The sequence below is a fragment of the Artemia franciscana genome, chromosome 5 (genome assembly GCF_032884065.1).
Source record: "Artemia franciscana chromosome 5, ASM3288406v1, whole genome shotgun sequence".
Lineage (NCBI taxonomy): Eukaryota > Metazoa > Arthropoda > Branchiopoda > Anostraca > Artemiidae > Artemia > Artemia franciscana.
Window position 1 is genome coordinate 34,920,162 of NC_088867.1, and position 17,238 is coordinate 34,937,399.

General features: G+C 35.4%; 2 protein-coding genes across 4 annotated transcripts in view; both read left to right on the forward strand.

The window, feature by feature from the left end:
• LOC136027324 (uncharacterized) overlaps positions 1 to 11,724 on the forward strand; it is a 51,187-nt gene extending 39,463 nt beyond the window's left edge. The window contains exons 7-9 of one of the 2 annotated variants that reach the window (XM_065704451.1): positions 3,659 to 3,793; positions 7,267 to 7,983; positions 11,397 to 11,724. In XM_065704451.1, the coding sequence (XP_065560523.1) occupies positions 3,659 to 3,793; positions 7,267 to 7,983; positions 11,397 to 11,458 (914 nt within the window). In that variant the 3' untranslated portion in view covers positions 11,459 to 11,724. The remainder of the gene's footprint in view (positions 1 to 3,658; positions 3,794 to 7,266; positions 7,984 to 11,396) is intronic. The other variant, XM_065704452.1, reaches the window with a different exon arrangement.
• A 4,033-nt stretch (positions 11,725 to 15,757) lies between these two features.
• The window catches only part of LOC136027325 (uncharacterized), a 31,210-nt gene continuing 29,729 nt past the window's right edge, over positions 15,758 to 17,238 (forward strand). The window contains exon 1 of one of the 2 annotated variants that reach the window (XM_065704453.1): positions 15,758 to 15,895. In XM_065704453.1, the coding sequence (XP_065560525.1) occupies positions 15,869 to 15,895 (27 nt within the window). In that variant the 5' untranslated portion in view covers positions 15,758 to 15,868. Of the gene's footprint in view, positions 15,951 to 17,238 lie in introns of both variants that reach the window. The other variant, XM_065704454.1, reaches the window with a different exon arrangement.

The window sequence follows — 17,238 nt, forward strand, 5'->3', positions numbered from 1 at the left end:
TTTTTGGGTTGGTTGCAGTTTTGATTTACGCTGATACGAAGTCGTCAATAGCGAGACGGAGGAAAAGGACTATCAAAGTTATGAGTTACGCTAAAAGTTCCTGTTTTCTAAAAAAAAAATGTCCACAAGTTATTCTTTAAAAAGATTTAATTTTAAAAAACAAGAGTTTTTACTGAAAGTAAGGAGAAATAATTAGAAATTGAAACAAACAGAAATTATTTTGTATTTAAAAGGGGCCATCCCTTCCTCAACTCTTTACGCTAGAGTTCTTTAAAATACTTCTCATTCAAATTCAACGGCACTTGTGTTGTCCTCTTCTTAAAGAATTGTGACAAAGGGACAGCCCTTTCATATATTAAATAAAAAAAACAAGTTTTTTCAACTGATAGTAAGGAGTGACATCAAAACTTAAAACGCACAGAAATTACTTCGTATATGAAAGAGGCTGCTTCCTCATCAACGCCCCGCTCTTTACGCTAAAGTTTGACCCTTTCTCTCAATTCTTCTTTCTAAAACAGTAAAAAACTTTAGCGTAAAGAGCGGGGCGTTGATGAGGAAGCAGCCTCTTTCATATACGAAGTAATTTCTGTGCGTTTTAAGTTTTGATGTCACTCCTTACTATCAGTTGAAAAAACTTGTTTTTTTTATTTAATTTCTGAACGTTTTTGAATCAATGCATGTTTTGATTTTGGCTCTCCGCAGAGGAATAATCAAAACGAAATTTGCATATTTTTTTTTGGCTCAATGGCCTTCTCATAATTTTGATCGAATGATTTTGAGAAAAAAAGAGCGGGGGACGAAGCCTAGTTGCCCCCCGATTTTTTGGTTAATTAAAAAGGCAACTAGAACTTTTAATTTTTTACGAATCTTTTTATTGGTAAAAGATTTACGTAACTTATAAATTAGCTTACGTAAAGAACTTTTGTATTCTCATGTTTTTATTACATATATGAGGGGATTCGCCCCATCGTCAGTACCTCGCTCTTTACACTAAAGCTTAAATTTTATCCCAATTCATTAAGAATGACCCCCTGAATCACAAAAGCCGTAGAATAAGTAGTTGAAATTACCGAAAATACTTTAGCGTAAAGAGCGAGGTATTAGAAGGAGGTGAGCCCCTCATATGGGTAATAATTTCTGTTTGTTTTAAGTTTTATTGCTGTTCCTTACTTCCAGCTGAAAAAGCTTTTTCACTTTTATTTTTTAATTGTTTTTTTTTTTAATAATGCTAGTAAATCCTGCTCTCCCTTCATGGAAATTTTCTTCTTCCATTACAAATTCTCGAAGGAAAGTTCCCCCAGCATATCCCCCTCTTCTCAACCCCTCCCCCAAACCAAAAAAATCCTCTTGAAAACGCCTGTATACTTCCCAATAACCATTACTATATGTAAGCACAGGTCAAAGTTTGTAACTTGTTGCCCCTCCCACGGGGACTGTGGGGGAGTAAGTCGTCCCCAAAGACATAGTTATAAGGTTTTTCGACTACGCTGAATAAAATGGCTATCTCAGAATTTTGATCCGTTGACTTTGGGAAAATAATTAGCGTGGGAGGGGGCCTAGGGGCCCTCCAATTTTTTTGGTCACTTAAAAAGGGCACTAGAACTTTTCATTTCCGTTAGAATGAGCCCTCTTGCAACATTCTAGGACAACTGGGTCGATACGATCACCCCTGGGGAAAAAAAACAAAAAAAAACAAAAAAACAAATAAACACGCATCCGTGATCTGCCTTCTGGCAAAAAATGCAAAATTCCACATTTTTGTAGATAGGAGCTCGAAACTTCTACAGTAGGGTTCTCTGATACGCTGAATCTGATGGTGTGATTTTCGTTAAGATTCTATGACTTTTAGGGGGCGTTTCCCCCTATTTTCTAAAATAACGCAAATTTTCTCAGGCTCGTAACTTTTGATGGGTAAGACTAAACTTGATGAAACTTATATATTTAAAACCAGCATTAAAATGCGATTCTTTTGATGTAGCTATTGGTATCAAAATTCCATTTTTTAGAGTTTTGGTTACTATTGAGCCGGGTCGCTCCTTACTACAGTTCGTTACCACGAACTGTTTGACAGAACAATTTCTGTTCGTTTTAAGTTTTAATCTTGATCTGTACTTTCAGTGTAAACACCCTTTTTAATTTAATTTCTAACCGTTTTTAAAATAATGCCAGGAAATTCTTTCCCTCGTATAAAATTTTTCCTTTAAAATCCCCCTGGAAACTTTCCCTTCCACCTAAAATTATCCCCGTGGAAAATTCCTTCCGCAGATAATCCCCTCACCTAAAAATGCCGCACAGACGCGGCATGTGAACAATGGGCAAATTGCGTAACTTACGGCACTTTCCCCTGGGACTACGATGGGTCGTGTCATCCCCAAAGGCATAGCTATTGGACTTTCCAAATGTGCTGAATCAAATAGCTATCTCAAAATTTTGATCAGATATCTTTGGAGGAAAAAGCAGCATTGGGTGTGGGGGGGGGCTAATTTCAATCTTGTGTCTTTGGTTACCTAAAAAGGACACTAGAACTTTTGATTTCTGTTCATTTCTGATGTGACTTTTGAACAAATCGTACTCTGAACAATCTTGTCAATTTCTGTAATTGAAAGAAGTAAAAAGAGTAGCCTATTCTTTATTTCATAAAAGGATATCCTAGCTAGTAGGGCTTGGATAGTGGTGTAATGTTGCCACTAAGATTACCTCTACACATTTTGAGACAGATTATTTAAGTTAACGCAATGCATTTCTGGGCCTTGAACATGAACTTCCTTCTTTGATGCAGTGATTTTTGACGATCTTTTGAACTCATTTAACAATTTATTTATTTGAGGGGGGGGGGTATCAACTCTTTAGGATGAATTTACATTGTTGTGGTTTAGTTTATTCATAGAAGAATAAAAAGGTAACTTCAAAGATTAAAGTTACAGAATGGAATCGAATAACTTTTTTTTCTTAGACTTCAATGCAGAAACTGACAACAAAAACCCGAAAATTTTCAAAAAAAATTTATTACAAAGTTATAAGTAATTATAAAATTCCATGCTTTAGGATACAAATTACTCGTAAATAGTAATTCCACGTTTGAAGATTGGTCAAAAAGAAATGTTGATAAAGCCGCATGGGATCAAAAGAAAAAAGTGTTTAAAGGCAATTTGTTTGATACTTTGCAAGTGAATTAAATAAAGCAATAGGATTTAACTTTATTTGACTAATGCGTTAGAAAAAAAACAGATTAAGCTTATTATTTTGAAGAGGCTATAAAAATGCGTTCCTGATTTGTCTCGTATTGTATGAGAGGCTCCACAGAGGTCCAGTAATCTTTTTATTATCAGGCTAGTTAACAGATATCCGACCTATGGGGAGGAGATGGGCCCATCTCGGAGACCGTTTTTTCAACGGCAAGTTGAATTCTTACACTCAGAAACTAGCAAAAAAGGGATTAAGAGAAAAAAGAAGTAGAAATTTCTGATTTGCTTCCGTTAAGCATTCGAACGTCTCTTACTCTCTCTCTTTCCCTCTAATCCCTAACTTTCTCCTTCCTATTTTTTTTCTTTTTTTCCATATTTGTATAGTTTGAATTTTGATTGTCGTTGAAAAAGAGTATTCCTGAAATACCCTGTAACTAAATATTCATTTACTTTATTTTTGTGTCTAATGTTAGATTTTCCTACTGCTTCAAAAGATGACATCCTTGTCGTAGAAGGTGATAAATCTGGTGAAACGTCAGTGAACTCCCCCCAAGTGGAACAGAACCCAGTAGTAGAGCACCCCTCTCAAAAGGAGGAAGTGTTTGAGGGTAAGTTAATTTAACTGAAAAATGATCCATGATAGTTGTCAAGCCTTTCAAATTCCATTTGCCCAAATCTCTGTTGAATGCGATTTTTTGAGTTCTTCTTATTTTAAGTAATTACCAGACGCTATTATTGCAGTGTTGTCATGCGATAACTTAACTACACGTCATTGCCATAGCTGCCGTACTGTTTGGCAATTCTAGCTGCCAGCGGTTTGTGCTCACTTATCTATGATTTCTGTCCAAATTGCATAGATGAAAAATCAAATGCGTAATGTCAGTAAGCCATATGAGTATTAAACCAAAGAGAAAAGAGAAACTGCTGTCCTATACCCCGTGTTAAAAACAGTTCTTTAACTCTATTGGTTTATTTTTGTGACGTATTTTTGCGAGCCAATAACATTTTCCTCATTTTTTGAGAGATAATAGCCCTTCCCTTTTTTTAGGCTGTGTTAACTGATGCTGAGTGACAAATTAAGGCTGAAATCATAGTGCAATATATGGAGAGACAAATAGCTCCCCCTTTTTTTTAAATCTGATTCGCTCTTTTGTGAGAAACGGGATTTTTTTGTGAGAAACGGGAAATCGTAGTGCAATTTATGGAGAGACAAATAGCCCCCTCCCTTTTTTTAAATCTGATTTGCTCTTTTGTGAAAAACGGGATTCTTTTTTCTCTGGAGATATCAGTAATACAGTTCTCATTTTGATCTAACGTCATTTTTGCGGGGTTTCAGCCCTTTTTTGAAGTTTATATGAATTTGTTTTCGTAATTACTTTTACCATTAAGATTAATTAAATGACAATTCTTGAATCAGCTTCACATGGTGATTCTTCAGTTGACATTTTTTTTGTATATATCATGTTTCTAAATTTTTGGTTACTATGGGGTAGGGTTCTTTACTAGGTTACCCCTAAAGGGGCAACCGTGGTGTTAAGCCTGCAAGAATAACGAAACGTTTTTAAGTCACCGTCATTTTTACAAGGAAACTATTTCTCTGTAATCAAACTAAAAAAAGAAATAAATTAGAGTTCAAACTCAAAATACTAATTTTAATTAAATGTTACCCATTTTGTCTGTTCCTGTACAATAATAGAGTCTTTCCATCGGACCGTGAACAAGAAGGGGTGCAGAAATGAGGACCTTTAAAGGCAGTGACTAAAATCATCCCTAAAAAAGATTTTTATGTATTTTGATTGAAAATCCTTAGTAATCCAAAATTGTTAGAACCAAGCTTTTTTGGAAAAACAAGCGTTGCCTGGTATTTGGAACTTACTGAATAGACTACTTTACTGTGTATTATTGTTCTGAAATTCCTCCCTTAGCAGTGAATGATTTTTGAGTTTAATGCCATCTACTTTGAAAATGAGTTATTGATAGATAGCGTTTATATAATTAAACAAGCAGTAAAGGGATGAGTACCTCCCATAACCACAGGTGTATTTGCGGGGAGTTATCTCTCTTAAATTGCGGGAATTAAGTGAGCAGGATCAGACGTCTTCATTGATAATCAAAATTCTGCTTTAGCTACCTTCTTGTTGACAGCCTAAGGAATAATATACCCTTTCTGGAATTATCGCGTAATGAAATGGTAAAAGAGAAGCTTGTATTGAATCCCACTTGAAGCTTTTATGAATTTTTCAAGTCCACGTCCATTTTGCGAGTCAGAATAGTTGGTCATATGATAGACCCGGTTTCTACCTCTATAAGGCAGAAAAAATTATCGATGTTAAGAAAGTTTTCTGGGCTCAGAATGTATCAACGTGACCGACTGATCGACAGAAAGTATGCGACAAATGCCGAGATATTGTACGCGCATTTAATATGTATGGTGGACAAAAGATGACTACCTAGATTTGTCAACCAGATTAACTGCCAGTGGTTCTGGGGGTAGCTAGTGCGACACTTACTCGCAAGTTAAACGAGTTCAATGTGGAATTTCAAAGTTTTTCCCAATAAGGGTGTCTCATGGCCTTCTGTATATACGATAATAACTGAAAAGTCTTCTAATGCTATGGCTGTTGAAAACCTTGACAAACTGTATGTCAGTAAACCCTTTCCGGACTCTGTAGATGGTAACTCAAGTTCATGCGAGTTGTCACTCCAAAACCCGGAAAGGATAAATGTTGTGGTGTCTCATTTGACAAATCTGATTCAACTGCATTTGTGGAAGCTATAGCTATGTAAACAAGATGCGAAAGAGAAGCCAAGTTCATATTTTGGTATTATACAGCTTGCTCCCACTGGAACGTCGACCGCTGACATTCAAAGTTGTTAAGAGATCTGTACTGAAGCCAGCTCGGGCTTCGTCAAGGTGTGACCGTTTGCCAAACTTTGCGATATGACCAAAAAAAAATAAACGTTCAGTGACGCCAAATTTTGTGTCCAATTTAAGTTACTGAGTGTCCAAATTTTTAATGTGACTAAATGATTGCCCAAAAAAATGTACTCGCTCTTTAACAGGCGTTTACTAATCTTTTTTGTTATTCTTTAATATACTTCCGTCAAATTTACTAACGCCATGAAGACGTTGATGATAAGAACTTTAATGTCATACTTGCGTGCAGGGAAGAACGAAAGAAATTTCCTGATTTTTGTCCAGAAGACCCCTTGCAAAAAATTGTTGTTAAAAATGTTTCTCGTTAAAAAAAATTCTCTCTCTCTTTCTCTCTCTCTCTCTCTCTCTCTCCATATATATATATATATATATATATATATATATATATATATATATATATATATATATATATATATATATATATATATATATATCTTCATTTTTTATCTCATTCTCTAATTTCGTCTGTCTTTCTAACATAACAAATTAATCGGTCAATTGTAACATGATAACAAAAATGAAGCTATGAAAATATGAAAGTAATCATGAGTCCAAGAGCGCTATCATTTCCGTCCCTTTAGAAACCCTCTATGTTTCTTTTTTTGGAAGAAGGGGGAGGTGAATTAAGGCTAATGAAAGGGTCTTTGGCCCAATGTTTAGATACTTGTTGATTTTGTGTCTTCTGGTAAAATTTTATTTTATGGCTATAGCCCTTGGATGCTGCTTATCAATATTTTGGTCTCTTTTTATTGTTTTGGTCTGTAAGTAAAATGGTATTGGTCTCTTTTTCCGTCCATTGACATTAAAAGAATTGGGAGTTGTTTTCATCAGTATGCTGAATTATTTACTTCGGCTGCCTGTTTAATCTAGTAACGACTCCTTGTCTCTATTATATGGAGCTACTGATCCAGTGACCACGGTGCAAGGAAAAACGAGAAGTACTGGTGAAACACCTACGAAAGTCTTCTGTGCTTTTTTTTTTTTTTTTTTTTTTGGTACTAGTTACTCTTTTCTATTTTATTGATTACTACACCATTGTCGTAATTTCACATTTATGATGGGAAACCAATCCATAAGTCAAAAAGTATTTGGCTTGGATTGTTTTTCTTCATTTATTTACTTTTTCTTTCACTTGTTTTCTAGGCTTAGAAATGACAAAGAACGAAGAAGCTATAGATCCGCTTCGAATGTCCACCACAGCCGTCGACCAATTATTGAAACTGAATGGTTGTACCGCCACTAAGTATGGTCCATGGTCATGCCTTTTCACGCCAGAATATTTTGAAATGGTTGAGGTTATTTATAGTAGATTTTCACCCACCCAACTCGACGTTCATTTTCGTCCAGATGAAATCCCCAATTGGGCAACAAACTTAAACCTATCCACCCGATATTCCATGACATGTGATTTAGCTAATGTCGATATTAAAGATAATGACGAATTTATCACCGTACCTGTTGAAAATCCTGATCAGATAATAATTGCTGCTCAAATAAGTGCTCAGAATTTTAAATATGATGCGTCTCTGCTCAATGCACTTGAAGATATGTATTTAGCAGCTATTGATCGGAATGCCACTGTGCTCTTGGTTCAAGATGGCGTGGAAGCTGTTGGCTGTGGTATTGCTGAGTATGAGGGAAGTAGAGCCGCTGTTTATTTCTTTTCTGTAAATGAGAAGTATCGACGAAGGGGAATCGGGACTAAATTGATTCGTCGTATTGTTTGCATCGCTAAGTCAAGAGGGATGACCGAAGCAGTGTTGCTTGCCGAAGGGGATGATGCGAGAAGAGTCTATGAGAAAGCAGGATTTAAAGTCTATGACACGTGGTCAACATGGAATTTTCGGCAGGTGCCTGAAGGTATTTAATCACAGGATGACCTGTCTTTCTTTTTCTTTTTTTTCTGCTCTATTTATTGGCTATGACATTGCCGAGTAGTAGGGTGGTAGGACTGCTAAACTTTTGTCTGTTAAAGAAAATTGGCACTAAATTAATTCATTGTATTATGAAGAGTATGATATAGCAGCTGAATTATTTCAAGTCTACCATTCTTATTGCACAATTATCGTTTACTCTCCCTTTCCTTGGGCTAGCAAAGAATTTTTTTTCAGAAACTCTTCAAAGGATGAATGTATTTTCAGAGTTTGATCAAGCCTAAAATTACCTTTTAATTTCAGGGCAGATGGGGTGGCTTTTGGATGTTGAAATACTATTTTAAGTTAAAATACCTATACCTTGCCTCATAAGTGCATAAAGATTCAACACTGTGGGGGAGAGGATGTAAAAATAAGCTTTCCAGGGAATGGAGGAAAATATAAAGCAGTTGGCATTCAGGTCACTTTGTTTTCGATTTTGAATATGTTTTATCTCAATGCAATAGACTAGTATATTCTGGTGTTATGAAAAGTTTATGATAAAATAGCGATAACATTCATTTTACTATAATATTTTCTATTTTACTTAATATTCTATTACTATGCGTGGATGTCTCTCAGCATTTAAAATTTTTTAAGGCTCTTGTCTAAGCTTTTATGTAAACCATATTTAAGGCGCTTACAATTTAAATTGAAAATTAAAATGTTGATTGAAAACTTATATTAAAGGTACTCAGAAATTCAAGAAAATTCTGGTTCCTGCTTACATCCCTGGCACTCAGTACTTATTAGTTCAGCGAAATATGTAAGTCATAAATGTACAATTAGAACTTCTGTAGTTTAGAAGGGTTTAAAGCTTATGCGTGGGAGGGGTGTACAACTGGGACGAAGTATTGTTCTAATACTATGCGTAGATGTCTCTCAGCATTTAAAATTTCTGAAGGCTCTTGTCTAAGCTTTTGTGTAAACCATGTTTAAGGCGCTTACAAAGTAAGAGGCAAGGTAGATGGCGGTTATTAATTTTGGAAGTTTATCATTACAATGGCACATTAGGTTGATACTGCTCTGAACTTATCTGAAGTCAAATTATTGTAAAACTTTCTCGTTTAAAATAACTCTATTTCTTATTTAGAAAGGAGTAATAGTCCTTAGCAGAAACTATAGGATGTAAAACCACTGGTGGAGGAGGGCTAAGAAATTTTTGTTCTCGTGGGATCCATTTGATCAAGAGGTGTTTTTGTTGAGAACTTGTGTAAATCTCTGCAGATTTTACTTCATTTTTCGTTCAAATCTTTAGGTTTGTTCTAGCGAGTCCTTGAAGACTTGAAGGGACAGACTCCAACCCCCTTCTCACCCTTCGGTATAATATGTATCTTGTATTCGCCGTGATAGTTTTTAAGAAAGAGGGATTCTTTATATAGATTTTTTGATGGACTTTGTCTTAAAGAGCTAAGGAAAAGCAATGGAAGACCATGGAATCAAATGTGGAGGAAAAACTTTTCTTAGTTTAATTTATGCTGATGATTTAAGCATCCTAGATGAAAGTGTGAGCAAAAGGAATGAACTTCTAGAGGTTTTACGAGTTCAGGGTGCTAGAATAGGTTTGGAAATTAATGTTAAGAAGACTAAGTCACTAAGGCTAGGAATAAGTGAAGATGAAAAGGTGACGTTAGATAGCTAAAAGATTGATCAGATGGGCAGCTTCGCTTACTTTGGTAGTATTATTAGTAAAGACGGTGGGGCAGTGAAGATGTTAAAAGTAGCACGGCCAAGGCTTGGAGTGTTTTTTTTTTTTTTTTTTTTTTTTTTTTTTTTTTTTTTTTTTTTTTTTTTTTTTTTTTTTTTTTTTTTTTTTTTCACTGTCAAAAAAAGTTAGGAAGATCAGTCTTTGAACCAAGATTAGAATATTGGAAGCTACAGTGATAACAGTGGTCATATATGGCTCTGAAGTATGGGCGCTCCGAAAAGCGGAAAAAGATTTTCTAGATGTTTTACAGAGAAATTGACTACGGATTGTTCTGAATACCCGGCTGACTGACGGTATTTCAAAAATAGGCTTTACGAAAAATGTGGTTCAATCCGGTTTTCTAGGGCTATAGTGAAAGAAAGGTTGAGATGGCTAGGGCACCTTCTACGGATGATGGATGACAGATTGTCCATTTTGGCCAATCGTCTAGGGCTAAACGGAAAGTAGGTCGTCCTTGTCTGAGGTGGGAGGATGTCAATGAAAGATTTAAAGGTAATGGGAACTTCCTGGGAGGGCGTAAAAAGGGAGGTTTTGAATATATTGGGATGGAGGAGGAGCATGCGTAGCTGTGTTTGCCTCGAGTGGCTTGGTGCTGCAGTGAGTTGTTAGTAGTAGTGGTGGTAGAATCTGAACTCTGTTAAATTGTACTGAGGACCGATTGAGTCAGGGGATCCCAAAGTGGGCAATAACCACAAAAGGGTGTTTGAGACTTTATGGGGGAATCTGCAATTAAAAGAAATAAGTTTCTTGAATAATAATCTGTATTTGTATATTTCTGACTTTAAGGGAGTTTAATTTGTAGGGAGTTATATGTAAATACTATTGAAAAACGGGCTAGTAAACTAAAACAAATTTAGGAAATTTATCTATGGGTTATGAAATTTATCTGTTGAAGGTAAACAGGAGACATATTAATATTACTATGAACTAGTCTCGCTGTGCCAACGACATTCTCTTGCTATGATACTGAATATTTTATTAATGAGTGTTTTTTTTTTTTTTTTTTTTTTTTTTTTCTTTTTTTCTTTTTTTTTTTTTTTTTTTTTTTTTTTTTTTTTTTTTTTTTTTTTTTTTTTTGTCTAAACTATTGGATGTTTCCAATTTTAAGTTCAAGCGTAACAGCAAGTCATTTTCTAGAAGGGATGAACTCAGAGCAGCCATGTACATAGGATTTGTAAAGTATAGGGTTTGTTTCGGAAAGCAGGGGAACAATAAAAATAAATTTGATCAGGAGGGGGGGGGGGTAAAAAAACATTTTGATTGAAAATTTGTGTAAGAGGTGCTCAGAAATTCAAGAAAATTCTGGTTCCTTCTTACATCCCTCGCACTCAGTACTTATTAGTTTGGCGAAATATGAAAGTCATAAATGCGCAATTAGAATTTCTATAGTTTAGGGGGTTTTGTTGCTGACTTACGTGAGGGGGCACAGCTGGGAAGATCTAGTCTGGCTTTTCGAATAAGTATGCTCTTTATGTTCAAATTTGTACATTTAACGTGTTTTATCACGTTATTGGAAAAAAAATTCATGAGTAAATTGATTGATTGGTTCAGGCTTTTTTAGGGTCGTTGGAAACTTCTTGGAGTGTTTTAATTATATTACATATGTTTAATGATACATAGGTTTAATTATATTATACAAGTTTTTTTTTCAGATTCGTCTGAATATTCTGAATGTTTGGAGCTAAACTGTTCTATGGAGGAAGCCTTATCATAGTCAGGGAACACTACTGTTATTTCCAGTTTTCGTATCTAAATTGTAATTACATATGTTATAATTATATATATATATATATATACATATATATATATATATATATATATATATATATATATATATATATATATATATATATATATATATATATATATATATATATATATATATATGCAATTATTAAGAGTTTGGGAAGTATGTGTTTCTTCTTTCTAACCAGTTTATTGTTTATGACGGTTGATATAAATAAATTTTTAATAGCCTAAGTTACAGTTTCTTGTTTAGTATTGTAGTTTTCGTATACAAGGGGGCCAGGAGCATGGACTGGAGGGTGCTCCTCCACCCTCTCGCCTTCAGAGATCTTAAATTATTCCCAATTTATGAGATTTTTATTCAAAGTATAAAAAAAAACATCATAGGGCCCCCTCCGAAAAGAACTCTTCAGACGTACCTGAAGTAGGACGGGGATGTTTCTGGAATTCTGTTCTTAGTAGGATCTGTTTGTGTTTTCCCTTTTAAATTAGGATCGCTGCATAAATTTATATACGAACAGTAGCGAAAAGTTTGTCCAAAAATGACACATGATAGCCCGCTGACTGGGGAGTTCCCAGTGCATCACAGCATTAGTTTTAGTTACTTCTTGGCATTCAGTCAAATCTGTAATAACTGATCGCAGCGTATGTAACACGGTAAATACTTGTCATTGCGCGTGCGCGAAGATGTGGAGTCATGAAGAAAAGGCTAGATTGATGTGTTTCAAAAATCTCCAATGAAGAGTATAGGAGTTTTCGCCACTGTTCGTGTATATATACTTATACTGTGATTAGGATAAAACTTTTGTTCGAATATTACTCTATAATAGACAGGATGTGTTTTTGTGAGCTCTTTATGCTTTTTCTTCAATACCGCCAACAAAGGTTTCTTTCTGGTTTTTGAAATCCTTGGTTCACACTGCTATGTCTTCAAGATAAAACGATTGTTTTGGTTTGATCCACCAAATTCTATATGTTTTTTGCTGTAACTGTATGTGTCGCAACGTTTCAACGGCTGGATCAAAATATTTCCACTGAGGCGTTAAAAAACACATTCTTTATTTTGAATTGACACCTTTTTTAACCCATATAATAGAAATAAATGAAAAAGTAATCATTAGGGGTCGTCTATTAAAATATGACTTAATATATGATTCAAAGAAAAATATAATCCTCGAGGCCTGGGAGGGGACATTTCCGGAGAAATGAACATAGAAGATAAAAATCATGTAATTAAATAAGCATATCTAGCATAGGCTAGGCCTTTCAATATATTTGTCTTGGCTCTTAGAGACGGATTTAGCCTATGCCTGTGCTGTATAAGTAATGTCCTACTAGTTTTTGCAATTCAACACCTGCATTGAACAATGCAGTGATTTTGTTACATCCGTTATTCGTAAGGGTTTTTGCGTTAAAAAATTACATCGGCATGAACTGAGTGTAACAGACAAAACTTTGCTTAGATCTTAAAAGACTATGAAACCGTATTGGCTAAACAGGTCGTACGAAAAAAATGAAGAAAAGACAAAGCCAAGAAGGATAATTTTGAACTAACAACATTATTGATTTTACAGCAATTTTATTTGAAAATGCTTCAATGAAGAGAGAAAAATTTTAGAATAGTTTCGGAAAATGAATGGCTAAAATTCTAGCTAATTGACTTCTTGCTATCTCAGAAAGGGTTTAGGTTAGGAAAATGAAACTTTCAGGGATGAATCTACAGACTAAAGTATGTCCCGGGAAGGTATTTGAAGCAACTACCTCCACTCCTTCTCTCTCTAGAGGGCCCTGACCTTTGATGACCTTTAAAAGTATGTGTTATAAAGGTGAAACCTTGCAAAATAGATTTTCTGTTTTATTGAAGTACAACAAAATTGTTTTCAGCTTCATAACTTTGCTCAAATCCATTTTATAAGGTTTTAAAGATATGCAAATACATTTCCTAAATTTTGAAAAAAAAACAAAAAACATTGATATGGCTCAAAATTCTACTTAAATAACAGGAATTACATTTTCAGAACTAAAGGCAGAGAAAAGCAACTAGTAACTGAAAGTTCAGGTAAAATGTTGTTTTGTCAAAATTTCAATAGACCTGTCATGTAGGAAAATTTCAGGGCCCTCAAGAGGGAGAAGGAGTGGAGGTGGGTACTTCAAAATGCCTTCCCGGGACGTACTGTTGCCTGTGGACCCATCCCTGAAAGTTTCATTTTCCTAACCTAAACCCTTATTGAGATAGCAAGAAATCAATTAACTATAATTTTACCAATGAGTGCGGATAAAATGAAGAGGTAAGACTAAATAGTCAAGAAAAACTGGTATACCAATTCGTTTAGTTTTTTATTTTATTTATTTTACTTGGAAATATTTGGTGAATGATTGATTTTTCCTCTATGAATCGAGAACTGTAAGGAGCCCGGGTTCAAAATGCCCGTAAAAAAGGAATAGGTTTGAAACAGGGATCACCAAGCTAGTGCCTTTTAGTCCAGATTTTGCTCAACATGTATGGAGATTAGGCTTTGAGGTAATAACGCACGAAAAACATAAGAAAAAAAAAAGACAGTTACTTTGGTAACTGTAAAGACTATAGGAGCAGTGTAGATGTTAGAAGTAGAATAGCCAAGGCTCAGGGCCGCAGTTTAAAAAAAAATTAAAAGAATAGGAAGATAAGTCTGCTAACCAAGATTAGAATATTGGAAGCTACAGTGATGAAATTGGTCAAATAAGGTTCCAAATCATGGGCGCTCCGAAAAGTGGATGAAGTTTTACTAGATGTTTTCCAGAGAAATCGCCTGTGGATTGTTCTGGGCACCCGTCTGACTGACCGTGTTTAAAACAGTAGGCTGTACGAAAGGCGTGGTTCAATCCTGCTTTCTAGGGCTATAATGAGAGAAAGGTTGAGATGGCTAGGCCAGGTTCTGCGGATGAAGGATGACAGATTGCCGAAGATTGTCCTTTTCGGCCAACCGTCTGGGGCTAAACGCAAGACAGGTCGTCCGCGGTCGGGGTGGGAGAATATCATAAAGAAAGATTTAAAAGAAATAGGACCTTTCTGGGAGAGTGTAAAGAGAGAGGCTTTGAATAGATTGAGATGGAGCAGGAGGCTGCGTTGCTATGTTGGTCTCAGGTGGCTTGGTGCTGCGGTGAGTTGTTAGTAGTAGTAGTATTGAATCTATGTATCAGCAAGTTACTACACCACCACGTTTCTGTTGGAATGGAATTACGAAGCTGCAATGTTTTAGTTATTCGCAGTTGTGATGGAAAAAAAATTACAGGGCTAAAAAAAAGAAATTAGAATCGATACCCTGGTGACCTCAAAATTACATAAATTAATTTTCCATTTTTGGGCACCTGCTATGGGAACTCATTTGGATGTCCAATTTTCTGCTAATTATTGTATTCCAATAACTTATATATTTGCTTTTCTTTCTCTTTACTGTTATTTTAACCCCTTTTGAGTTTTGTATGATAAAAAAAACAGATGTTTTGTATGCTATACCAATCCGCCTTTACCCGACTCTCCTGAAAAGTTGATTTGGAGCTATCAATTCCTCAAAATTTCAAGATTTCTATTATTATTTCCGATTTTTTTTTTCTTTTTTTAGCTTATGAACGCTCAAGAGTAGCTTGAAATTGTGACACCAAGGAGATTAACTTGTCTCAAAAGCATTTCTGGTGAGATATAGTCTAGAAAAACAGAGGTGGACTTAAGGAACTTTATAGTAACAATATTTGATTTAAGAATATTTATTTAACATCCCTTGATGATCTTTGCCCGATGACGCAGGTGAGGTCACCCCTGAGAGGCATCGTTGCAGCCTTATGCACTGACCGGCGTGGGAAGGCCTTAGTAAGGTAGGAAGTCTATTTTCATGTTTAGATTCTAAACTTTAATGTTAGATTCATATTACGATGTCGCAAAACATTTCCGCATAATTCAAAGACCTTTTTAATACTGCTCATAATTCTGATTTCTTCTTTCAAGTCACGCTTATTTCAAGCTCGCTTGGCGGCTATCAACTCTTGCTTGAGTCCATTTCCTATTCATATTTTCTTTCATTTTAATTTGAAGCTATCCTTTTCCTTCAATGCAGGTTTCAATTCCATTTCTTTCATAGAAACATCTCAAGATAAAAATCCATCCCTAAAGACCATGCGCTGCTTATTTTGAGCTGTTTAATTTCTCCCCCTTCCATTTTTAACTACTGCGGGACTTCGATCCATTTTGAGCCAAGATAGAATTTTCTCTCTAACTCTTCATTCGCTCCCTGGAATTCGAACAGGGAACGTCACTCTGTCCTGATAAGGCAAGATAATTTGTTGCTAGTGTCGTCGCAAACTCAGTCTAGAAAAAGCTCATTCGTAATAAGGAGCTTGTGGAATGGAAAAAAGTTTTTCTCTTTCTGAAGTGAGTCGTTTTGTTTTTCAGAAGCGAGTCATTTTTCTCAAGTTTTAATTTCATGGTTCGTATTTTAGAAGAAAAAATAAATTACCTTTTAGTGGTCAATCAAATTAAAACTATTGTCTTGGCTTCATTTTTCTCTGTCTGGGCTCAACCGAGTTGTTCCCACCCGACTTTGGGTCATGCCCCACCCAGGCATTTCTAAAATCCTGATCCTCCCCTCATGATATTTAAATTTTGTTGTTAGAGGCTTTACATTTATTCACCTGGAAGCTTAAAAGTCTATTAACTTGGTATTTTTTTTTCAGTTAGTCATCTAAGCAAACTTTATACTAAAGAAAAATATTGTCTATATAAAACATCTTTTTTTTACAATAAATGACGTTTTTCCAAAGCTACTGTGTATCTTTTTTGCTCTTTAAATGCATACGAATATGACATTTTTCACATGAAAGGTGTTTTTTTTTTCAAAATGAAGGCTATAAAGTATAGTCAGCCAAAGTGTGCACATCCTGCGCATGACCCACCAAAATGTTGCCATGTCCCACCGGTAGAGCCTGCACCCCAAGTTTGGGGTGCAGTTGGGGTCACGACCTTAACTTGAACGTCCACCGTGGAACTTCAAAACGTTCGTCTCCAATTAACATACAACTCTTTAGTCATTAAGTATAAATACATTTTTAGAAGACAAATTAACTAGTTTTGTACTAGCAGGCCAAATAATAGGGGGGGGGGGGGTCCAGGCGTAAGGTTTTCTCAAGATGAAAATTTAACTTAATTTTTTTTTGCTATCTCAATATTTTTTATTGCAAGATTCTTCATGACTAACTTTTTGCTAAATAGATAATTTGATCGTTCTGAATTCATCATTGGTGATTTTTACATTATATTTACATTATTACATTATTTAAATTTGGTTTTACATTATATGCCTAGCTAAAAGATTAATACAGCATTTAATGCCTCCCTCCACACTCTTTTCAAAAATACATATTGCCATCGTCATAAATGCACCGGACCTCCGAACCTCCCTCCCTTACTCTCACATCAGCTATACGACCAAAGGGACTAGATTTTCTTATTTCTCATAGGGTAAAGATGTACAAGGTGTGGGGGGATAGTTGAAAAAAAACTAAAATAGGGGAATTAAACTGAAAGCAGCAGTAATCATGCGGGCACCTATGTAAACCTCGGGATTTTAGAGGGGTTTGAAGATGGGCGGGTAGCATAAGCCTGACCACCCAGAAGTTCAATCATTTTTTGGTACCTATAAATCCACTTTCACCCTCCTCTAATAGCTCTAGTCTAAGTAGAAAAGTTTGATGATTTTTCGCTTTGCTTCATTTGGC